Source organism: Sarcophilus harrisii, chromosome 3, assembly GCF_902635505.1.
Source record: "Sarcophilus harrisii chromosome 3, mSarHar1.11, whole genome shotgun sequence".
In the NCBI taxonomy this organism is placed as follows: Eukaryota; Metazoa; Chordata; class Mammalia; order Dasyuromorphia; family Dasyuridae; genus Sarcophilus; species Sarcophilus harrisii.
The window spans coordinates 279,701,221-279,727,297 of NC_045428.1; the positions used below are offsets into that span (position 1 = coordinate 279,701,221).

Consider the following 26,077-nt stretch of genomic DNA (forward strand, 5'->3'; position numbering starts at 1 on the left):
CCAGTGACACTGGTCTCCTGGTTGTTTCTCACACAAGACTCTCCATCTCTTGACTCCTGATATTTTTACTAGTTATCCCAATGCCTATAACTCTTTACCTATAATTAATTTCTGCCTCTTGGTTTCAAGTCTCAGCTAAATTCTACCATCTAACAGAGACCTTTTCTGATCCTTTTTTAATTCTAGTACCTTCCCTCTGTTGAGTATTTCCACTTTATCTTGTAGTTAGCTTATTTGTACATAGTATTTTGCATATTGTCCTCCTGCTTCGATTATGAGCTTCTCCACAGAAAGCACTGTCTTTTATCATTCTTTGTATCCCTGATGCTTAGCACAGTGCCTGGTACATAGTAAGTGCTTAATAAATGTTAATTTGCTGACTGACCTGAGGAACCACCTATGCAAAGGCAGCTGATGGAGTTTCATTTGGAATAGAAAATATTTAGAGGTAAGTACTATGAACTATCATTTTCTTAATGCATAAGCTATTCTCAAAGAGTAAGAGAAGAACTTTCAGAAACTGCATTAAAAGGGTTTTCATTAGTATTCAGGAATAATAATATATTAACTGCTATGCAAAAATGTTAGCAATAGCTACTGTCACAATGGTGCTAAAAGATTAAGTTGCTTCTGTAATTAGTTTATTTGTTCAATCTACAACACCGATATGCTTAAATTTTGTTTTAATTGCAAATTATTTACCTTTCAGCCTTTATTGTTCCTAAAATTATCTTAGTTCTTTTAATCCATCATGGAACAGATGGTAGAGAAAGAAGAATGGTTTTTCACATACTATTTTCTGGCCTTTGTCTCATTCTCAACCACCTTTCCCTTCTCCCTACCTTCCCCCTCCCCCAACATGATTCACTGAAATAATGAAACAATGGAATTTGATATGGGACTAGAAATTTTAATCATCTAAAAAATCTCCGTTAAGAAAAATTCCTATTTCCATTATTTGTAAGACAATGATGGAGCTAAAACCTTTCCACAATTAAAAGAATTGCATGTGTTTAAGTATCTTTGTGATTTGATTCATAGATATATTATAAATCTGAGGTAAAGATTTAAATAGTTGGGTATTCTGGTAATCTATGTAGCCCTAAATTTCTAGCTAATTACATTTCTTACTATCATGTTGATAGCAAAAATGATGTATCTTCTTTTCATTATTAAGCTGACCTGTGATTTCTTCTTTGTGTTTTCTGCATAATATCTTAAATCCAATTTACTTGTATGTTATGGCATCAACCTCCCTGAAGTCAAGGTCCTCTTCAAGAACAAAGGAGACAAAACAACCTCTGTGAGTAGGAATAGGAGCTGCTCCATCGGTGACCGAACTGGAACTGGCCATTTAGGCAACACAACTCTCACATTCACACTCACACACTCATTCTCACATTTTTTCTCCCATCCCCATGCCCTGCTTTCTTTTCTTCTCCTTCTCCTTCTCTTCTCTTTTCTCCTTCCTCCCTCCCTTCCTTCTTTTGCTTTCCTTTCTCTCTGTCCACATAAGGTGTCCTACCTTTACCTGTGAGTACTCTGCCCAAAAGGAATGTAAATTCTGATCACCGAAACCTTGCCAGATGTCTTGAGATTTATGGATTAGACTTCTTTCTTAAGGACTACTCAAATTACTTTGCTTCTTATTGATTGGCCAATAATAGGTCCCAGTATGAATTCTTCTTGATCATTGTTTGGGCCCCAGGATTGGGATTGTTTACAAGTGAATGTAAATAACAATTGCTTCTGTTTTGGCCAGAAACCCTAAAGGTCTTTCCTTCCCATATTGATTTTTCTTTTAAGGACTAAGTAAAAGAGGCTATGTTTTGCCTCATTTCTTACCTATCCTTAGTCACTGATTGGGTGTTAAGTTAAAAAGTTAAAAAGACCTTAGCTTAAAAAGGCCAAGGTTTCCCACTGTATCCAGGTCCATCTCCATTTGTCCAGATCTATAACCGATATTTATTTCTATCTATATCTATATTTATGTCGACATTAAGAGCTCTGACTGAGAAAGTGAAGTTGGTGACTTTGCATAGACTTCCCTTACTTGAGTCCAATTCATTTGCATGTGACAGCATCACCTCCCTGAGATCATGGTTGTCTTACAGAACAAAAAGCAAACAACAACTGCATAATGCCTGGAAAAGTAAAACCAAAGATTAAGATTATCATTTGAGTAGTTCAGGCCAATTTTTTTTTTTTAATTATCCAGATAATGATTTAACCTTCTAATTAGTTTTGATGATAGAAGTATGTCTTAGGAGACCCATGTTTGGGACTGACTTTAATGGAACTCAATTGTTTGGAATTATAATGGGCATGTTCTAATACGTGGATGCTTTTTCTAGGCTTTGCGATGGAACGAGCATGGTTACTATTCCTGCTAACAATAAAGGTGCTTCCTGGGACTGCACAGTTCAATGGCTACAACTGTGATGCTAATCTCCATAGCAGATTTCCTGGTAAGTGTGAACGTTTTTCCTTATACCTTTAAAAAAATCCAATAATAATCTTATTTGAAAATTCTGATGAAGTTTGCATAGTTAAATGCTCAGATATGTATATGGAATGATATAGGGAGGATAGGCCCTTGCATTAAGTAGATATTAACAAATGGTATGTGACAAAAGAAATGTCTTCTCCATTATAATTTGCATCCACATTAACATACAAAGTGTTCATCACTGTTAAGATTATCATAATAACTGCTTTCAGATTTTAAAAAAATATTAGTCACTGGCTGGCAAAATTGGAAGATGTTAATTTCATTCAAACATTTCCTTAATTAATGCTTTTTATTCTAATGGGTTAATTTCGATTTTCCCTAGTGCTATTTCATATTAATAAATATATTTAAAAATCATGCTGGGAAGACAGTGGCAGCTTCCAGTATGGAAGAAATGAAATTGGTAAGCATTAGATTACGTTTATCCAGCTTCAGAAGGAATTTCAAGAAAGTTGTTTATCAAAATATTTGCAGGAATATGATTCTTAGGCAAATGTGTTTGCAGGTGTGTGGAACAGTACCAACCACAAAAACAATCAGTCTCTCAGGGTAAGAAAAGGCAAAAAGCAGTTTATTACCGTCTCAAGAGAAAGGGCATCTCCCATCTGACAAGGGGTTTATCAGTAAAAAGGAGTATAAAGCATAACTGCAAAATACCAAATTAAATAGAACAGAAGCCACCCCTCATCTTGCTTATCTCCTAACTCTGGAAATCTGTCCCAGAAACAAAAGAATACAAATCAATAATAATATACTTAATCTAAATTTCTCTAGAGAACTGCAATACAAGCAGATATCCTCAGATAAGAGAATTCAAAGCCATCATCACCTTTAAAGGAAGTATTTAAATGTTATTTAAGAGGTAGTAGAATACAGGAGGGGACAAACACCTGCAACTTTTTTAGCTATAGCTCTATTTGTTATCATAGTCTCAAGTCACAATTAAAGTATAGTCTCATTCCCGTGAGAATATCTTCACTCATTGAATCCCAACCAATCCCTCCTCTTTTATTGATTAACCTTTAAAGACTTCTCATACCATTCTTGATACATTTCCTTAACCATCTTGTTCTCAGTCTCCAATCCCTCTGGACCTAGTTTGTACTTTTTCTTTACCAGGGTCCATCCTTATCTAACTGGACTTCCCCGTCCAGGTTGCTCACTCTTTCTTCTGTGGAAATCCCAGTCATGTCCCCATTGCCAAACTTTCCCTATAAAACCTAGTTCTGGGCCATCCCATGGCCACCACTCTCCTCTGGGTCAGCCCATCACAGCATTCTGCCTTGTGGTGTCTTTTTTCTTCTTCCATACCACATAGAATCTCCCCTAATTGCACTATGCTTTCTGACTCTACTTCTCCTTACAGCTAACTAACTTTTTCAAAGTTCTAGATCCCTTTCAGGATGTAGCCTGCCAGCTAAGGGCACCCCAACCTCATGGGATGCTCCCTTTCTACTGGGAAATTGTGAGTTCTACCAAGGAACTTATAAAAGCCCTTTCCTTGCTAACTATATGCTTTCTCAAATCTAAAACAAATCCAGTGCCTTTGTCATTTAGTTAGTAATTATTTCAACCAGAGCCTGGAATCTAATGAGCCTATTCAGCATACAGACTGTACCTCCAACTCCCATGTAGGGCCATCTATTGTGTACCTGGTAATTAGAGTAAGTAATCTTTCATAAATAAAACAGTCTATCAACAACAACAGAAATGCTAAAAGAAACATATGCATCTATATGCATCAAGCAACAGATAGATGACTAGGCCAAATATTCATTTGTCTACTTACTTAGAATATAATGAACTCATATTTTCAGATTGAAAACTGCAAGAACTTACATACTTGAGTAGTACTCATGACTTTTACTGATCACTTCCTCTGATTATAGGAACTTGCTATAAGAAGAAAAAGCTGGGTCATAATTACAATCATAAACTGGTCCTTCAGATCTCAGTCTGAAAACACATGCATGAGAGGATAGAATATCCTTAGCTCTGTTTTATAGTTGACAACCAATTATGCAGTAACAATTCCACCTTACAGCCACTCAGGAATAATTAGGTAGATTCTTATTCAAAGGAACATCCCAAGGAAACTGAGTCAGAAGGATCATATCTTAAACAGAGGCCAAGGTTGTCCTTCCAACTCTTGCCCAGATGCTAACCTCCAACTATAACAATTCAGTTTTTAAAAATAACTTTAAATAACTTGTGACAAATTCCTTTCAGATGTGAATTACTGGCTTGATGATCCATCAGACAATCATATCTGAATTCAAAACTCAAAATAATATCAGTTACAGTCCCAAGAGATTTTATCTCAACAAGTCTCATTAATCAAAGCTTCAGGTGAATTTAGCTCTCAAGGATCACATATCCTAAATAAGTATTTATTTGCAATGATAACAGTAAGAGATTTATCCTCGAAAGTTCACAGCTTATCTCCATATCTAAATAGATGGGCTTTAAATTTAACATTACACAAATCATTTTACTTTAAGATGCTCAATAACCAATCTATATTAAAATATGTTATTAACCATGTTCAAAGGGACAAAGACATAGACCATTATTTTTAGAATCTTCCTATACAATGGGAGCAGTTTCAAAATGACCCAATACAACCAATTAAAACTCACATAGAATATGGAATATATTGTTCTAATTTCACATTAAAGAACTCTAGCAGAATTAAAAATAATTTCTTCATCCTAAAAATTAATTCAATTTCCTCCAATGGAAAAGTCCCTATAAAATATAAATAACCAGTATAGTAGCAATATTGTTAAAATTATTCTAGGCACAAACATTTCTGCCTCCCACCAAAATATTCCTAATTGCAAAGTAAGATTTAGAGATTATAAATTGTCCTTAATTGTTCATTTCTGAGGTTCCTCCACAGGTCCTTTAAGCTTGGTTTTTTCAGCCTCCAGAATGCAGTCTAATTCATCTGAAATGTCAGGTAAAGTCCTTCCACTTTGCTTCTTCCAGGATTCCTGGAACTGCAAACTCCAAAGGTGTTGTCTGGGTCAGTAATCCTTGCTTCCTAGGGGCTATAAAGAGATGAGAACATGGCCAGTATATAATTCCTAAAAAAACTCATCCTTTATCAGAAAAGATGGGATCTCTCCTTCCCCTCCTAGGTATGGCATTCCATACAACATTTCAAAGATTGATAATCCTATATGCCACCTAGGGGACCTTCTGACTCTGAGAGGTGCTAGTGTCAAACATTTATTCCATTAACCATTCTTAAAGCAGCAGAGCTCAGGGGAAAGCTTCCACCCATTTCCCACATCTCAGTTTTCCCACTGGTGTCATTTCACCAAAACCTAACCTAAATATTCTGGAACCAGGTTCCCTTCCTCCAAAGGGATACCTCCTCCATACCTTCCTAACTATCTCTAGACATATCACACACCCTTCAGATACAATTTGTTCTGCAATTACACATATTCCTAGATGCCAAATTTTCTTGCTTTTACTTCTTTGTTAAAGGGAGAAAGCAAGACAAACCTTAAGATCAACATTCTAAATAGCTTTGGACTAAATTTCACAAAAATGTATACCACATATCCAGTTGAGCTGACAAAATGTTAAAGCACAGCTTATACAATTGTACAAATTGCCCAATATATAATTTAGTAAGCAACATAGTAGCTTAAATATATTTCATCTAATTAAGAAATATAAACATGTGACCTCTTTAAGTTAGTTACCAGAGAACCTAAATTTTTGACTTAATCAAATCAAATATGGATTTAAATTTCTAGTAACAATACTTCAATATCAATGTATACATATTTCTAAAATCTTATACCAGAATAAACAAGTTCACAATTTTAGTATGCACTAGTTAATAATAATTATCTCATACAATTTTAGAATCAGAATTTGAATTTAAACACACACAGCCCCCAAATTTAAGGTGACATAAACCTGCCCTTTCAAATCTGTCCATAAGGTTTTAAGAATTGGAGGACTTTAGGATCCTGAGGGAAGAGGGTTGGAGAAATTTGGACTCAGGTGTCTGGCTACAGATCTGTGGCCCAGTGACTAGCCCACCCCTCCATGCCAGAAATGCCAGGGTGGGATGGGGGCCTATGTCAAAGATGTTGAGGCACCACAAACCTCAGAAGAATTCTGGCCTTCCAAGGACACTATCTTAGCCAAGATAGATTCCACAAATCTGAGAAGCTTGGAAAATCCCAGAGAGGGCAATTTTTTTTTCTTACAAGCCTTAAATTCTGGCCTTCAGAAGGCTTTTATTCACGTAAAATGGGCCTATTTAAAAAAACTCAACTTAGTTAATAGTGCCAAGCAATTTAAACCTTAGTCTCAAAAATCCCAGAATCTGCTAAAAATGTTTTGACAGTTGAATTCCTGAGCCAAATCCCAAGGACTACTGGAGAACTCTCCAGAGGGTGCCTACCCAAGGATTTGGTACAGGAGAAACACCTCACAACAGGAAACATCTTGGAACAAGCTCCCAAACTGTGTGGGACAGTGTCAACTGCAAAAACAATCTGAGACTCTCAGAGTAAAAAAAAAAGCAAAAAGTGGTTTATTATATTCTCAAGAGAAAGGGCATTTCCCATCCGACAAGGTGTTTGTCAGTAAAAAGGGATGCAAAGCACAAACTGTAAAACACCAGATTAAATAGAAGCCCCCTCAACTTGACCTTTTCTATCCCCCAAACAAAAACAAAAAACTGTAATTTGATAATAATAAACTCAATTTAAGTTTTCTTAGAGAACTGTGATACAAGCAGATATCCTCAGATAAGAGAATTCAAAGCTCTCCTTTAAAAGAAGTATTTAAATGCTAGCTAAGAGATGGATAGTAGGGAACAAACACTTGCATCTTTTTTAGCTATAGCTCCATTATAAAGTCTCAAGTCACAATTAAGGTATAGTTTAAAGCTATATTTCGATAAGAATGTCCACACTTAATTCCACACACAGGCATGGTATATCAGTCATCAAAGGATTTATGATCCCACCAAGATTTTCACTGTCTTCCCGAATTTTCTTCCTCCCCATTCTCAATTAATGTACTCAGTGAAGGACACTTAAGGCAGTGTGACATAAAAAGAAAGTCCTCTAAATTTGGAATAGAACTGTATTGAAAATTTAGTTCTGTTTCCTTACTGGTTGTATGATTTCAAGAAAATCATGTCAGGGACTCAGGATGATAGTTAATGGGTACTAGTGTAGAAGAGGGAGAAATCATGTCAAGAGTAGGAGCTTCATATAATCCTCCAAGTAGGAGGTAATTTGTTTTGGGCTGAACCTTCATTAATGAATAATTCCTCCATTTTCTTATAATTTAAAGATGTAGACTGTAATATTATTAGTTATCCCCAAGTCATGTGGAAGCTTTAATCTATGTGTCTTTCACCAATTTGTGAAGACTGTAATTTAGTGGAAAAAAACACTGGATCAGGAGTCTGGAGGCGTGAATCTAGCTTTGGTTTTGTCATTAAATGTCTGAACAGGTCCTTTAACTTAAGCTATATCATCTGTGAAGTGAGGAGTTTGAATGAGGTTGAATAAGAGTTTCTTTCTCTCTTATTTTTTTAGAGATTTTTTTTAGCTTTTTTATTTATGCAAAACTTTATTTTTTATAATAGCTTTCTATTTTTCAAAACACATGCAAAGATAGCCCTCAACATTCACCCTTGCAAAACCCTGTGCCCCACACTTTTCTCCCTCCCTTTCCACCTCCCTGCTCCCCTACACAGCAAGCAATTCACTAGGGCTAACTAGAAACAATTCTTCTAAACATATTTTCACATTTATCCTGCTGCACAAGAAAAACCAAATCAAAAAAAAGAAAAAAATGAGAGAAAAACAAGCAAGCAAACAACAACAACAAAGATGAAAATACTCTCTTGTATTCCATATTCAGTCCACATAGTCCTCTTTCTGGATGCAGGTGGCTCTCTCCATCACAAATTTATTGGAATAGGCCTGAATCACCTCATTGTTGAAAAGGGTCAAGTACATCACAGTTGACCATTATATAACCTTGTTGCTGTGCTTGTTAGCATAAATTCATGTAAGTCTCTCCAGGTCTTTCTGAAATCATCCTGCTGATCATTTCTTATAGATTTAGAATAATATTCTATTATATTCATATATTATAACTCATTGAGCCACTCCCCAATTTCTGGGGATCCTCTCAGTTTCTTGCCCTACAAAAATGACTGCTACAAACAATTTTGCATATGTGGATCCTTTTCCCTTTTTTATGATCTCTGGGGAGATGAGATTTTTTCAATCAAAATTTTACTGCCTACTGATAGAATACTTAAATTTACCACTGTGGATCTTTTTGATTACTGACCTCTCAAGACTTAAGAGATGGGAAGAAGTAAAATTATGCAGCAGGTCTGATGCTAGATAATATTTAAGTATTTAACCTTTGACCTCTAAGGTCCCTTCTAGGTCTAAAATTCTTTGATATTATTATTCTAAAATTTAAAAAAATTAATTAAAAATTAGATTGTATTTTAAAAAATTATATTTTAAATTATTAAAAATCCTCATAGATTTGGATTACAGTATCATAGATTTAGAGCTAGAAAGGACCTTTGTTGCCATGGAATTCAATGTATGTATTTTAGTTAAAGAAACAAAAGAGAGAGAGGTTAAGTGAATTGTCTGGGATCACAGTTACAAATTATCTGAAATGGGATTTGAATTTACATCTTTCTAACTCCTACTTGATAGCTTTTTAAAAAAATCATGATTTTTGTGAGAAAAGTATCAGGTAAACTTTAAAGTATTATATGAATGTAAGCACTTATTATTATTATTCTATTGCTTGTTATATATTCTCTATAACTTGCAGTCCATTCTGATTGCCAGTCTTGAGAAGACTGACCCATTCATCTTAGAGTAATAGCACATCTGACAGAGCAAGCAGACACCAAATACAGAATTTATATTGGATTGCTAACTTATCCCAAGGGCAGCTATGGTGGAGGAGAAAGGGGCACAAGACACAGGCTGCTGTAGTTTTTTTGTGGATTCATGAATTTTATGATAAGATAACATTTATTTTGCTGTTATTTCTATGTTTGCATTATACCTACCAGTTTCACCACAGTGTTAGGTAAAGGGCTTTTTGAACAAATAATTACATTTGCCAATATCTTATATGTATACAATAATATATTATTTGTCCAGTATTATTTTCTTTCTTTTTTTTTTTCTATTATTCTCTATAAATATTAAGTTCAATACTTGAAAAGTTGTCTCTCTGGCTTTAAAATCTATGTTGGTATCAAATCACAAAAGGACTTTTAAAACTGTTATTATTTTAAAGGCTAATAATCTATTTCTACATGATACTTGAAGAAATAAAGCTTAAGTTTAAAAGTTAGTTGCTTACTCCCCTTCTAATTCTGCACATCTCTTCAACATGAGAACTAAGTAAACCAGCAATTCCAAGGGCTAAAGAGACCCATAAGAAATGGCATGGAATAAAAATGAATTTTTCAGAGGAAAGGGGCTATCTAAATGCAAAGTAATATTAATAATGATGATAGTAATCATTTTGCCCTATCAGTGACCTGTTCTGTTTTATGACATTAGAACTATTTCCTTTAATTTCCATGGCATTTATTTTTGGATCAAGTGAACTACCACGGTCTAATTCATTTTCAAATCAAATAGATTACATTTTGCTCACCTGAATTAAATAAGACAGTTAACCATTGAGTATCCATGCTAATGGATAGAAATAATGACATGGGGAATCCTTCCAAATGGATATGCAGAGTTAGATTTGCTTTAGGAATTCATTAGATTCTTCTACTGCTCTTCCTTTTCTTTTTCTTATCTTCTTCCTTCTGCCTTTGCCAAATTTTGCCTTTGTAATTATAATTTTCTTAAAAGTGTACTTAAGTCATTTGTTTCCTTTGATGCTCAGTGATAGAAATATGCTGTCCTAAAATTTTAAAAAGACTTCTTGTGATTATAGAAGATAGAAAGAAAAAAAAAAAAAAAAAAAAGATGGCATAGTGGATAGAAGGCTGGTCTTGGAATTAGGAAGATTTGGATTCAGTTCTTGTCTCTGAAATATACTACCTATGTTACCATGGTCAAATCAATGTCTTTCATACACAGTCCAAGACAACTTTCTTGGCACAGAGATTTAAAAATTTTTTTGTTCAGTTCCAAATTTTTTCTTCCCGCCCCACCTTCCACCACTCAATTAGAAAGCAAGACAAACAAAATTTATTGTTAGTATGTATAGTAACACAAAACAAATTTCTGCCTTACCCATGTTCTTAAAAAAAAGAAAAAAGAAGGGAAAAATATATTTTAATCAGTTCTCAATATGGAGGTGAATAGTATATTTCATCACGAGTCCTTTGGAATGGTGATAGGTCATTGTGTTGATCAGAAGTACTAACTCTTTTGAAACTGATTCTATAACTGCTGTTATGGTGTGCATTGTTGCAGCTCTGCTCACTTCACATTGCTTCAGTTTATACAGGTCTTCCTTGTTTTCTGAAATCATCTCTTTCACAATCACTTGCAGCATGATAAGGTTCCATCATATTTATATATCATAATTTGTTCAACCATTCTTTAATCAAAGTCCATTCCTTTCCAAGTTTCCAAGTCTTTTTTTCCCCTGAGGCAATTGGGGTTAAGTGACTTGCCCAGAATCACATAGCTAGGAAGTGTTAAGTGTCTGAGACCAGATGTGAATTCAGGTCCTCCTGACTTCAGGGTTGTGCTCACTGTGCCACCTAACTGTCCCAGTTTCAAATTCTTTGCCACCACAAATAATGCTATAAACATTTTTTGAATTTATGAGCTTTTCCCCCTATTCTTTGGCCTTTTTGGGGTATAGATCTAATAATAGTAGTGCCGGGTCAAAAGTTATGCATAATTTTATAGCTTTTTGGACATAGTTCCAAATTGTTGAGTTAATTTTAGTTAGTTCACAGCTCCAACAAACAGTACATTAGTCATTATTGCACCTATTTTCCCACATTGCTTCTAATTTTTGTAATTTTTCTTTTTTGTTATTTTAGCCAATCTTCTGAGTATAAAGTAGAATGTGCATTTCTTTAATTGTTCATGATTTATTGTAATGTTCTGGTTGGTTTTCTGGAGGTCTTGGAGCAGCCTTTGTTTCAGCGGATTAATCACCACAAAAATAGCCAGGTGTTAAAGTCCAAATCCTTTATTATCTCCTTCACAATCTAGTTTCCTTGCCTGGGGCCCAGCTAGCTTCCTTGTGGACGTCAGACGGGCCTTGGTCTCAGTGGAGAAATGCAAGAGGCCAGTCACCACCATGGTGTGAGATGGAATGAATCTGTCTCTGAATCTCACCCTGGCTGAGTTTGTCCCAGTTTATATGTTCTATTATAATTACACGATTTGCTGAGTATAAACCAATCATTATATCACTAAGGAATCATTATTTGTTGTAAGATTAAATCAATGATACTGAACTAGAGAACTATTAATCACCATGCTAAACTAGATAACCATTGCCTTATCAATTCCACTGACAACACCTTGTAAGAATCCTTGTTTCAAGTACAGAGTTCGGGCTCATAACAATTTATTATATTTTTATATGATTATTGATAGCTTGTATTTCTTCCTCTCAAAACTGGTACCATTTATCAGTTGAGAAATGTTTTCATTCTTGTAAATTTGGCCCCATTCTCTATGTGTTTGAGAAATGTGATTTATGTTAAAGAAATTTGCTACAAATATTCTTTCTCCAGTTTACTACTTTTCTTCTTATTGGAACTCTATTGGTTTTTGTTTGTGCAAAAACTTTTAAATTTTATATATCAAGTCAAAATTTTCAAAATTATCCATTTTACCTCTTGTGAAACTTTATTTTGTTTGATCATGAATTCTCTTACCTTTTGATCTGATAAATAATTTCATTTCTGTTCCCCTAATTTTCTTATGATACTACTCTTTATTTCTAAGTCATATACTTTTTTTAGGGACAGCTAGGTGGTGCTGAGGCAATTGGGGTTAAGAGACTTGCTCAGGGTCACACAGCTAGGAAGTGTTAAATGTCTGAGACCAGATTTGAACTCAGGTACTCCTGACTTTTTTCATTCTTATTAGTTTGTTTGACTCATTCTTGATGTCTCATATATTCATTAGATTCCATTTGCCCCATTCTAGTTTTTAATGTGATTTTATCCAGTTAGCTTTTCTTTCTCTTTTTTCATTTGATTAATTCTACTTTTCAAGGTGTTCTTTTCTTCAGTGGATATTTTTTTTTAAACATTTGGTCAATTATATATTTTAAGGAATTGCCTTCCTTTTCCAAGCTGTTGACTCTCTTTTGCATGTCTCATTTCTTTTCTCATTTTTTTTTCTTCTACTTTTCTTGTTTGCCTTTTAAAGTCTTTTTATTTTTATTTATTTATTTTTTTTTCTGAGGCAGTTGGGGTTAAGTGACTTGCCCAAGGTCACACAGGGTCACAACATAAAAGTGTTGTGTCTGAGGCCAGATTTGGATTCAGGTCCTTCTGACTTCAGGGCTGGTGCTCTATCCACTGTGTCACCTAGCTGCCCCTTAGAGTCTTTTATGAACACTTCTAAGAAGCCTCTTTGGCCTTGAGACCAATTTATATTGTTCTTTGAGATTTCCTCTGTAGACATTATGTCCTCATCTGAGTTGGTATTTTGATGTTCCTTGTTACCACAGTAGCTTTTTATGGTCAAGATTCTTTTATGTTTTTTTCTTATTTTCTTTCTTTTTCTTTTTGTAATCCCCCTTCCTCCCCCCCCCCCTTTTTTTTTTTTAACTTTTATGGTCATTTTCTGTTCTGGAAGTGAGCAACTTCCCTGCAGCTCTGAGCCTTGGTTTTGAGCACAGGGTCCCCTTGGGTTTGGCGTTTTGCTCCTCGTCAGTGATAGCTTTACTTGCTCTTTCCAGAAAACAGCCTGGTTTCCTACAATTTGCCTTCTAAGTTGGCACTATTTGCTGCCCCTTTGGTCTGTCTTTTGCTGAGCCAGAACCTGGGGTCTCAGCTGCTTATCTGCTATGTTTAAGACCCTTTCACTGGCTTTGCCAGACTCCCTCTGAGCTGCACTGAGCACTCATTTTACTCCAATCAAGCTGATCTTTCTTGAAGTTTTTTTTAATCTATCTTGAGCTGGAGAGTGGTTTCATTCCATTGGACTCTGTTCAGAGGCTTGGTCTCATATGGCTTTCGAGGAAAACTGGGAGAGCTTGAGAAGCTTCCTAGATTCATTCTGCTATCTTGGCTCCACTCCCAGAAGTTGATTCTGTTGATATTCTTGACCTTATATAAGTTTTCCCAGATGAATTATTATGATTTTTTTCTGGCTTTTAAAGTAATACTGTGATAATTTGATTAATATGGAACTGAATAAACTAATTTAGATAGTGTTGTCATTTTCACCCAATCTATCCATGTGCAATTAACATTTCAGTTATTTAGATGCATCTTTATTTGTATAAAGAGTTTTATAAATGTGTCCATATAGATCTTACATGTGCCTTGGAAAGTAAAATCCCAAATATTTTATATTGTCTGTAGTTATTTTAAATAGAATTTTTCTTTTTACCTTTTATTTTTTACCTTTTTATTTGGGGAAGGGAGTAATATATAGAAATGCTAATGATATGGGTTTATTTGATAGCCTATAACTTTAAGTTGCTAATTTCTTTTTATTTGTTTTTCAATTGATTCTTTTGGATTATCTAGGTAAACCATCATATCTCCTGCAGAAAGTGATGGTTTTGTTTCCTCTTTGCTTATTCTTGTTCCTTCAATTTCTTTTTTTTGTCTTATTTATTGTAACTAGCATTTTTAGTACACTATTGAATAACAATAGTGATACTAGGCATTCTTGTCTCATCTGTGATCTTACTGGGAAGTTTTCTAGCTTATTTCCATTATAGTTAATGATTGCTCTTGGTTTTAGATAGATTCTATTTATCATTATAAGAAAAGTTCCATTAATTCTTATGTTCTCTAGTGTTTTTAACAGGAATGGGTATTGTATTATGTTAAAGGTCTTTTCTGCATCTGTTGGGTTAATTATTTGATTTTTATTATTTTTGTTATCAATATAGCTAATTATGCTTATAGTTTTCCTAATATTGAACTAGTATTGCATTTCTGGGTAAATCCTATATAGTCATAATGTGTGATCTTTGTGATATATTGGTCTATGGTTTTCTTTCTCCATTTTGACTGACCCAGTTGGATAGATAATTTTTGATTTAAAAAAATTTGTAATACTACTTCTTTGTTTATTTATCCAAATAGTTTATGTAGTATTAGAATTAGTTGATCTTTAAATCTTTGGCTGAATTCACTTGTGAATTGATCTAGCTCTGGGAATTTTTTCATAGGTAGCAAATCTATGGCTTTTTAAAAGTTTTTCTAAGATGGGGCTACTTAAGTATTCAATTTCCTGTCCTATTACCCTGGATTATTTATATTTTTGGAAGTATTCATCCACTCTACTTAGATTGTCAGTTTTTTTAACATAATAGGATAGTTGGTCATAATAGCTCCTAATAATTGTTTTCATTTCCTTTTATTAATTCTAGATTCATCTAATGCAGACAAGATTAGAAGGGAAGCAATAAATTGGGACAACACAAAGATTCTGATAAAGGCCTCATTTTCAAAATGTAGAGAGAATTGACTCAAATTTATAAAATTTTAAGCCTTTCTGAAGTTGATAAATGGTCAAAGAATATGAACAGAAAATTTCCAGATGAAAAAATTGAAACTATTTCTAGTCATATGAAAAGGTGCTCTAAATCACTATTGATCAGAGAAATGTAAATTAAGAAAACTCTGAAATACCACTACACACTTGTCAGATTGACTATGATGACAGAAAAAAATAATGACGAATGTTGGAGGAGATATGGGAAAAGTGGGATACTAATACATTATTGGTGGAATTGTAAACAGATCCAACCATTCTGGAAAGTAATTTGGAACTATGCTCAAAAAGTTATCAAACTGTACATACCTTTTGATCCTGCAGTGTCTCTACTGGGCTTGTATCCAAAAGAGATCATAAGGAGACTGAATGGATGCCCATCAGTTGAAGAATGGCTGAATAAATTATAGTATATGAATCTTATGAAATATTTTTATTCTGTAAGGAACGACCAGCAAGATGATTTCAGAGACACCTGAGTCAGAGACTCAGAGATGAGTTCAGAGACATAAACTGATCATAAGTGAAATGAGCAGCACCAAGAGATCATTTTACACGGCAACAACAAGATTATACAATGATCACTTTTGATGGACATGGCTCTCTTCAACAATGAGATAATTCAAACCAGTTTCAATTATTCAGTGATGAAGAGAGCCATCTACACCCATAGAGAGAACTGTGGGAATTGAGTGTGGTTCACAACATAGCATTTGTTCTTCTTGTTGTTTGCTTGCATTAATGTTGAAGAATTGTCCATGCATATGTTTTGAAAGATAAAAAGCTTTAATTAAAAAAAGTTCTAGATTCATTCAAAATTTTTGATACTGATAATTTGGTGTCTTTCTTTTTAAAAATGAAATTAGCCAATGGCTTATCTGCTTTACTGGGTTTTTTTTAAGTCCCTGTTTTCATTTATTAGTTCAATTCTTAAACTTTTAATTTTATTAACTTTTTCTTTTGATTTTCAGGACTTCTATTTGTTGCCTAATTGTATATTTTTAACAAGGTTTTTTCCTTCAGAATTCTGAGAGATCAAGGCACTACATATATCACTATCACCAACTTTTCAAATGGGGAAACTGACTTGTCCATGGTCACACAGCTAATAAATGTCAAACCCAAAGCTTAAATCCAAGTCTCCTTCCAATTTGCCATGTAACTGCTAAATAAACTTTAATTTATCTTATTTACTTTTAAAGGTTATAGTGACTTTATAAAGCATATTTTCATGGAGAACTTGCTTCTTCTTTTCTCTTTCCTATCAGGATTCATGCTTGACATTCTTACTTTTATATTTTTTCCCCACTTTCTTCCCATTTTAAAGAATTCAATGCCAAATAACCTCCCTTTCAACTCTGGGAGATGAATAAGAACTATTACATTGAATTCCCAATCCCTATATTTTTGCCTGCCTGCAGTTTTGGTTTCCTTCACAGGCTAATTGTACAATATTTCAGAGTCTGATTCTTTTTGTACAGCAAAATAACGGTTTGGTCATTTATACTTATTGTGTATCTAATTTATACTTTAATATATTTAACAGCTACTGGTCATCCTGCCATCTGGGGGAAGGGGTGGGAGGAAAGAGGGGAAAAATTGGAGCAAGAGGTTTGGCAATTGTCAATGCTGTAAAATTACCCATACATATAATCTGTAAATAAAAAGCTATTAATAAAACAAACAAAAAACAAATAACCTCCCTTTCTCAATCATCCTCCCAGTAGTTAATCTCTTGCCAGTTTTTGTAATTGTTATCTGCAATGTGTTCTCTTATCTCCCCTGACTTTGTTACCACCCTAGTACAATGCACCTCATAGTTGTGCTATTGTAATAACCTGCATGTTGACTCAAGTCTCTTTCCCATTCCAAACCATCTCCACTTCCCAAAGTGTAGGTAGAAATGATCAAATCTCCTTCCTACCAATTCATAGTCCATCAGCTCACTATCCATTCCTTTCTTATACAAATTTTAGATGTTATATTCATCTAGGACTGAATATAAAATTTTCTGTTTGGCATTCAAAGCCCTTCCCTCTTGGCTCCCTCTTATGTTCTCAGTCATCTTATACCTTCCTTACTTCCTGCTTCTCTTTCTTCTTCCCCACTATTTTGCCATATAGTGATATGGATCTCCTTTCTGTTCCTCTAAAAAGACATTCCAACATTGGACATTTTTATTGGCTGTTTCCCATGCTTGGAATGCTTTCCCTCTTTATTTTCATTTCTTCAAGTTCTACCTTAAATCTAGTCTTCTATAAGAAATCTTTAATGATCTTCCTTGTTGTTAGTACCTTCCCTCTATTGATGATCTCTAATTTATTTTAAACATCTAGCTTGAACTTAATTGGTTTCATGTTGCTTTCTTCATTAGACTGTGAGCTTGTAGAGATCAGGTGCTATCTTTTGTGTTTCTTTGCATTTCTTTATTTGGCATAGTGCCTGGCACAGAGTAGGTGCTTAATAGATGCTTATTGACAGGCTGACTGACTGTGATTTCCCTTCCCCCTTAGCTGCAAACATTTGGGCCCAATTCTTTATTCAGTGTTAATAGCTTTACTAAAAATCTTTGAAACTCATTATGGCAGAGAAAATTCCATTGGAGAAAATTGAATGTTACTATGTCACGGACTTCAATATAGCTCCATAGTCTGCATTAAACTGCTTGGTGGCAGAGATTCTAAGTTGAACCTTAGCAGCTATAGTGTGTGAAATTAAGGTCAAGATTAACTCCATCCTTGAAGATGGGTTGTGACAGTGGCCATGGCAGCTGTGCTTTGAGCTTTCAAGTGGTTTGATAACATCAGAATGATGTTACTGCAGTCTTTCTTTGGACTATTATGCTGTTGGTTCCTTGGAACATACAATGCTACTCCCTTTCTTGCTAAAGCCTGGAAATTTGTCCTGACTTTGCTTTTTCTAAATGTACCTGGCTATGATTTTCATGTGTTTTTCACATATATATGCATAATGTACATAAATATACATATATATGTATGTACAAATATATACTTACATATTGAAATGTTTCCCCATTATCTTGTATAAATGTTAAGCTTTCTCAGAACAAGAGTTTCCTATATATATAGATCCTCATGCTATCTAGTATGCATTGCACTCAGTGGACGCTTTAGAAATATTTTTGCCTGATAATAATTATTAGTTACTATGACAGTAAAGAATGATATCATTAAAAATAATGATATTCATTTCTTGATTAAGCAAATATTTATTAAATACCTACTATGCACAAAGCATTGTGCCAGTTGCTGAATATCCAAAGACAATTAAAAAAAAGTCTCCACCCTTAAGTAGCTTTCATTTTGTTGGAAGGTAGAGGTGACAGGGTGGGGATGCAATAATACAAGGCAATTTAAAGAGGGAGAGAAAACACTGACAACTAGTTGGGCCATCAAAAACATCTTCCCACAGAAGGTATCCCTGAGTTAAGGATTGACAAAGTTAGGGATTTTCTTTTTTCTTTTTTTTTCTTTTTGACAATTGCAAAACCTTTCGTTCCAACTTTTCCCCTACTTCCCCCTGCCCCTTCCCCCAGATGGCAGATTGACCAATGCATGTTAAATATGTTAAAGTATGAGTTAAATACAATATATGTATACATGTCCAGTTATTTTGCTGTACAAAAAGAATAAGACTTTGAAATAGTATACTATTAGCCTGTGCAGGAAATAAAAAAATGCAGGTGGACAAAAATAGAGGGATTGGGAATTCTATGTAGTGGTTCTTAGTCATCTCCCAGAGTTCTTTCGCTGGGTGTACCTGGTTCAATTCATTACTGCACTATTGGAACTGATTTGGTTCATCTCATTGTTGAAATGGGCCACGTCCATCAGAATTGATCATCATATAGTATTATTGTTGAAGTATATAATGATCTGGTCCTGCTCGTTTCACTCAGCATCAGTTCATGTAAGTCTCTCCAGGCCTTTCTGAAATCATCTTGCTGGTCATTTCTTACAGAACAATAATATTCCATAATATTCATATACCACAATTTATTCAGCCATTCTCCAATTGATGGGCATCCACTCAGTTTCCAGTTTCTGGTCACTACAAAGAGGGCTGCCACAAACATTCTTACACCTACAGGTTCCTTTCCTTTCTTTAAAATCTCTTTGGTCAGTAGAAACACTACTGGATAAAAGGGTATGCACAGTTTGATAACTTTTTGAGCATAGTTCCAAATTGCTCTCCAGAATGGCTGGATATGTTCACAATTCCACCAACAATGTATCAGTGTCCCAGTTTTTCCCACATCCCCTCCAACATTCTGCATTATCTTTCTCTGTCATTCTAGCTAGTCTGACAGGTGTGTAGTGGTATCTCAGAGTTGTCTTAATTTGCATTTCTTTGATTAATAATGACTTGGAGCATCTTTTCATATGGCTATAAATAGTTTCAATTTCTTTGAGAATTGTCTGTTCATATCCTTTGACCATTTATCAATTGGAGAATGGCTTGATTTCTTATAAATTAGAGTCAATTCTCTATATATTTTGGAAATGAGGCCTTTATCAGAACTTTTGACTGTAAAAATGTTTTCCCAGTTTATTGCTTCAAAGTTAGGGATTTTCTAGGTCTCAGTTTCCTCATTTGTAAAAAGAAGGAATGGATCAAGATGGGAAAGGAAGTAGAGATCTTATTGTTTAAGAACTGATTAAAGGAAGGGTATAAACATAAAACAGAATGATAGAAAAGTTAGGAGGAATGTGATAACTGTCTTCAAGTCTTTGAAGGACAATCATATAGAAAATGCCAGTGGGTTCTTCTCTGGTGGCTTTTGAATGAATACTGGATGAGAATTCATTTGAGGAAAGTTGTTGAGAAGATTCATTTTCAGATGAACTGAATGACCTTTCAGGTCCCTTCTAACTCAGATATGGCTTTTTTTTTTTTTTTAGAAATTCAATTTTCTTTTCTTTTCAGGGGCATATTCTCTCCTCATCTCTTATTCCCTTCCTTTTCTCTTCCTTCCTCACTGCTCCTTCCTTCACCGAAAAAGCAAACAAAACCTGTTGTAAACATGTATAATCAAACAAATAAATTATTGTATTGTTGGTATCCAATATACATGTATATACATAAAAATACATGTATGTGTATATTTATATGTATATATCTCAGTCTATACTCTGAATTCATCACTTTTGTATCTCAATCAAGGAATATTTAGTTAGCATCTACTTTGTGCCAGGAATTGTGCTAAGTGTTGAGAATGCTAATACAAAAATTATAGACAGTTCCTTCTGTCAAGGAGATCACTATTTAAGAGGGAAGATGTCACACAAAAGAAGACTAAAATGGGTTAAGGGAAAAATACTGCCTCAGAGGCAAAATAGAAAAGTCAGAGAAGTCCCAAAATAGTGCAGGCAGATGGAAAAGGAGGAAGTCTGTCCTGTGCCCCCTCCTCAAAGAGAGGTTTTAGTGTCCATGGCTCTACTCTCCTTTCAGAAGCGCAGAGGGTATAAATGAGGTGTGAGTACCAATGATGATTCAATCTTGCAGGATGATGAGATTTCCTAATGGTAATCAACCCTATTCAATATTCCGACTTTCTTCTATATGCTTGGCCATGGATTGCAATATCCCCTCCCCAGAGTTAGGTAGCATTTTCTGCTATTTATAATGGGTTGAAAAAGAATGAAGATATAGTCAGTTTCTATGATCCATCTTCACAAACCAGATGGTCACCAGTTAAATAAGTGAAACAGAGGGTTTCCTTGATAACAAGGGGAAGAAGAGTCAGATTGCTATAATCACTATCTCAATTGTGCAAGGTATAAATATTTTTATAGACTTGTTACTTCATCAACAGGAAAATATCTACAATGACTGGAATATTTTGTAGATTATTAGTCTTAAAGAAGAAACAACTTCTAGAACTTTTTACTTTATAAGTAATTTTTTCAACTGATGTTGCTAATAAGGTTATTTTGCTAAAACAATTCTGCTCAATATGGAGTCATCTTTCTCATGTCTTTATATGATATTTATGTGACAACTCAAATGGATTGATGACATCAATTTAATGAATGACTTGATTGTTTTGGACCTCATAATGAAAATGTGATGATAAAATCTGAAGAAATTGCAAGCAGGAAGGAAGGTGACACTTGGCCTCTACAGTCTGAAGGGACCCTGGCACTACTTCACATTCTATCTATCATAAATCACTCCGTCACCTAAACTATTTGACCTCAGTACATTTGCATACACTGAGAAGATTTATTATATATGCTTATTGTCCCAATGTGTTTTGTTGAAGGACCATATTGGCTTGTATCTATGAATCAATTGACTTATCACTCTATGAATTGATTATATCTTCATTTATCAGATAAGTCTTGCTAGGCAATGAGGATACAGAGACAAAATGTAAAGTCCCTCTCCCAACAAAATTATATTTGTTTGGGGAAAACAACATGTAACAAATGAACTAATTTGCCTTCAGAGGAGTGGGCTGGAGCCAGTTCATGGGGGTTTAATACACCCAATTCTTAAATTTTCAATGCTCAGAATAAATTTATTCTTCAGAAATCAGAAGATACAATAAATCAAAGCTTAATTTATTGTTTTGTTGGTGGTCTAGATTTAAGAGATTGATAGAGAAAATAATCCCTGTGCCCTGAAAATCCCGGAAAAAACTGAATATCAAGTTGTGTACATTTTTGAGGTAGTGGGCAGATTTGTTTTAAACTCATATGTAGCAAGTTAGAGAAAGAGAATCAGAATTAGAATTCAGACATCACTCTTCCAATACCCAGACTATCTTCTTACTGGGCAAAGTTCCCACTTTCTTCTCAGATTTATTTTTTCTTTTGATGGGCCCTAACATTTTGAATTTGATGATAGTCAACATTCTACTATATGTATTTGTAAATATAATCAGTGGATTAGATTATTCTCCTGAACTGAAACAAGGAACAGCTGGTGATCCCATTATGATGGGTATACTAGGGTAAAGGGAAGAAAAGAGAGGTGAGTGATTAGCCAGGGAGCTCAGCGACTACATCCAGCACCATCCCTTTGAATAATTCAGGACCCAATCTCTTTTATCTTAACAGCAGGTTTCTAGCCTGCATCTCTCAGCTTTAACTCTCCTCTTGCTTGTGTAAGTATGGCTATTCAGCCCTTTTGTGACTCATGGAGCTGATCAAAGCTTGATTCTGTTGGCTTCAATAAATGTTCAGTGCTAGGGGTTGTCTCTGTGGAAAACAGTGGGCTTGTTCTGTTTTCATCAACCTTCATATGCATTTGAAACAACAGCTTGCAGTTGCTAACAAGATCCAGCTGTTCTGATGAAAAACTGTATTGGCAAGAACCCTGTTCTTTGTAAAGTGGGAACTTGAATCTCTAATCCAGGCTAAAACCTTCCTCAGCTGTTGATATTTTGTGAAGTTAAGATAGTACCCTTCAGAATTTCTTGCATTTCAACACAAACATCTCATTATTATAGTATATGAGGGCTCATTAAGGGGAATTATAAATGATTTCCATTGCATTACAGTAAAAACAACCTAATAATCCCTATCCCCTGAAAAACTCAGTCAATTTGTAAACCTTGGTTACTGGCAAGTGTTATGGCCCTTATTTAGTTGACGTAGAAATGGAATTATTTCTTAAGTAACTTGCTCTTAGTTAAATCATTAGTGCTAGTTTTCCACTTGAACAATGATTGGGTTATATAGAAATAACACTTTCTATTTGGAACTTCTGAGGCTCTTAAAGGCAATGAATTTCTGAGCTTGCAAAGAAAAAAAAGATTTCTCTCATTATATCAAATGATTTTTGTTTCTTTTAATTTTAGGCTAATACTAATGTGAACATGCAATAAATGTTTTGGCAAAATGACTTTTTATTTGACAGGCTGTGGCTAGTTAGCTCAGAGCACAGTGCTAATGAAGCTGGAAATATCTGTTCAGTTGCCATGTGGACCAATTAACATTTCACAGCTACATGGCTCCAGCATCTTACAAATTCATGTTTTTGATAATAATAATAACTGACATTTATATAGCACTTTAAGGTTTTCAAAGCACTGCTTGAACATTCTTTCATTTGGGCCTCATAGCAGCTGTAGAAAGTAGGTTATTACACTACATATACTGTACCTCAACCCCAAACCCATTTTACAAGAAGCCAAAGTGTAGAACAATAATAACAGCCAACACAACGACTAGTACTTTTACAACAACTACAATAGGTGGCCCAGTGGATAAGAGTATCACACCTGTAGTTAGGAAGATGTCTTATAGATGAATAGCTATGTACGTATGTATGTGTGTATGGCTAAAAAAGTATTTATTATATATTGTAATTAAACTTTAATTTTGATCCTTTTTGAATTTACCAGGGTTGGGGCTAGAATGAATATCCATTATTGGACTTACACTCAAAATCCTGGAAGTCGAATTCCATTCCACCCCTAATTCCTCAATTAGTTCTATTGTCATATTTTTTAGGCATCTCATCATTCTGGTTGCCCTCTTTATATTGCAGAGTTCATTTATGTCTTTTAAAATCAGATGACTAGAAGTGAACATAATTTTTCAAATGTGATTTGATGAGAACAGAGTTTAAAATATTAGCTTCTTTGACTGCCTTATAGAAGTACTGACTCATATTAAACTTGTATTTCACAATTCCTCCCCATTCAGATGTTCTTCATAAGAAGTGTTGTCCATCCATGCTTTCCCTAGCCACAATATATGATTTTTAAAAACAAATTTGTAAAATTTTAAATTTTATCCTGGTTGAATTAACATACATTTTTTTTTCATCTTGTTTTAATTGCAAAGATCTATTTGGATCTATTTTAATTCTTGTAATATTTCAAGAAATGTTCATGATTTATTAGCTGGAGGGAGTCAGGAGAACACGAGTTTAACTTCAGCCTTGGACGTTTATTAGCTGCGTAACTCTGGACAAGTTACTTAATACCAATTGCTTCTAGGGAAAAAACCCATTTATGTTCTCATTTAAATCAATAATAAAATAATGTTGAACAATAGAGGGATATGCATAGATCCCTTGGGCACACTGCTAGAAAACTTTCCCTTAATTTGGCATTGAATCCTTAATAATAACTTTTTAGACTGGGTAATTAAAGTAGTTCCAAATCCATCAACCTATACTATCATCTAGCCCTCATTTCTCTTTTATTCACCCAAATAGTACAATGTGTCAAATTCTTTGCTGATATCTAAGGATACCATGTCTAAATAATTTCCCTGCCCTAGTCTTGTTATCTTGCCAAAAGAAAATTAAATGAAACTGTCTGATATAATTTGTTTTTTTGTGGATGAAACCATGCTTGTTTTTTTAGTGATTATTGTTTCTTTGAATGATCATAAATCATCCACTTAATAGTGTGCTCTAGAATTTTGCTAGGAATAGAAGTCCAAGCTCATTGGTCATAGTTTGTAGACTTCTCTTAAAAAAAAAAAAATTGGACATTGGTCACCTTCAAACCTTCAGCACCTTTTCCATCCTTGAAGGTCTTTTGATGATTACTGACAATGGCTCAGTACATGTATTTGGTAGTTATTTTAGTATTCTGCTACATAATCCAACTCAACCTAGTGACTACAACTCATTGATAGTGATTAGATGCTGCCTGACCTTCTCTTCTTTGTTAAACATTCCCTGTTAGCCATTTCCCCCCATCCTTTTCACTCCAAAGGTCATTCTTTTGGAAGGAAATACAAAAATTGCTTAAAATTGATTAGTTCGTCCTTAAAGACCTATTCTGTTATCATCATCCCATCTACTCCAAAGAATTCAGCCAAATCTGTTTTCAATCTCTTAGTTACCTCTAATACACATTTCTAAAAAATCCCCTTTTGTATGTCTTTAGTTTTATCACCACCGTCACCTCATTCTCAGTTTTAGCAACTCCCAACATTTTTTTTCTTTCTGATATATACAATACTCTTGTACACAATCTGAGTTATTTGTCTTTGCTTCCATATTCTGTGATTTTTAAAAATCTCATCTTGTTCACAAATTCACTATATATCTAGTACATTTTCTTTAGTTTTCCCTTTTCTCTGCATCACAATCATATTTCGGTTTGTTTGTTTGTTTGTTTTGGTACTTTCATCCTTACAAGCTTCCCATATCTTTTGGGTTAATTTGCCCTTCAAAATATTAGGCTATTCAATCTAACCTGATTTTTTTTCCCCCTATAAATTCTTTCAAATCTTGTTTCCCTCTAAAATTCTGGATATATGCCAGACTATGTGCTTTTTCTCTGCTTTTAAGTTGTAATAATATTTTACTTGTCTTGATCAGTCAAGATCTACCTTGCCACTCTTCCACATCAATGCTTTGTCCCTTCCCTCAATTGAGTATATGAGAAATACGAAACCATTATGAACATGTATAATCAAGCCAAATAAGTGTTCACATTGACCATTGCCCAATGAAATATTTGTCTTGTTCTGCATTTTGCATCTTTTACTTCTTATTAGGAGGTGAGAGTTATGTTTCATCATTAGTTGTCTGGAGTCCAGGTTGGTTATTGTACTGATAAAGTTTCAGGGAGAAGCTAGGTAGTACAATGGATAGAGCACTGACTCTGGAGTCAGGAAGATACAAGTTTAACTTCAGCCTCAGATATTTATTAGCTGTGTAACTCTGGGCAAGTTACTTAATACCAATTGCTTCCAGGGAAAAAATCTACCAGAGAGAGAGAGAGAGAGAGAGAGAGAGAGAGAGAGAGAGAGAGAGAGAATCAGTACAATAGTATTCCATTGCATTCACATATCAAATCATGTTCACACATTTCCCAATTTATCACACTCAAATTCCCATTCTTTTCCACTTCAAA

At 34.5% G+C, this 26,077-nt stretch overlaps 1 protein-coding gene across 1 annotated transcript in view; it reads left to right on the forward strand.

The window, feature by feature from the left end:
- Window positions 1-2,349: 2,349 nt before the first annotated feature.
- The window catches only part of ZPLD1 (zona pellucida like domain containing 1), a 74,483-nt gene continuing 50,755 nt past the window's right edge, over window positions 2,350-26,077 (forward strand). The window contains exon 1 of the mRNA XM_003763530.2: window positions 2,350-2,468. Within this exon, the coding sequence (XP_003763578.1) occupies window positions 2,363-2,468 (106 nt within the window). The 5' untranslated portion in view covers window positions 2,350-2,362. The remainder of the gene's footprint in view (window positions 2,469-26,077) is intronic.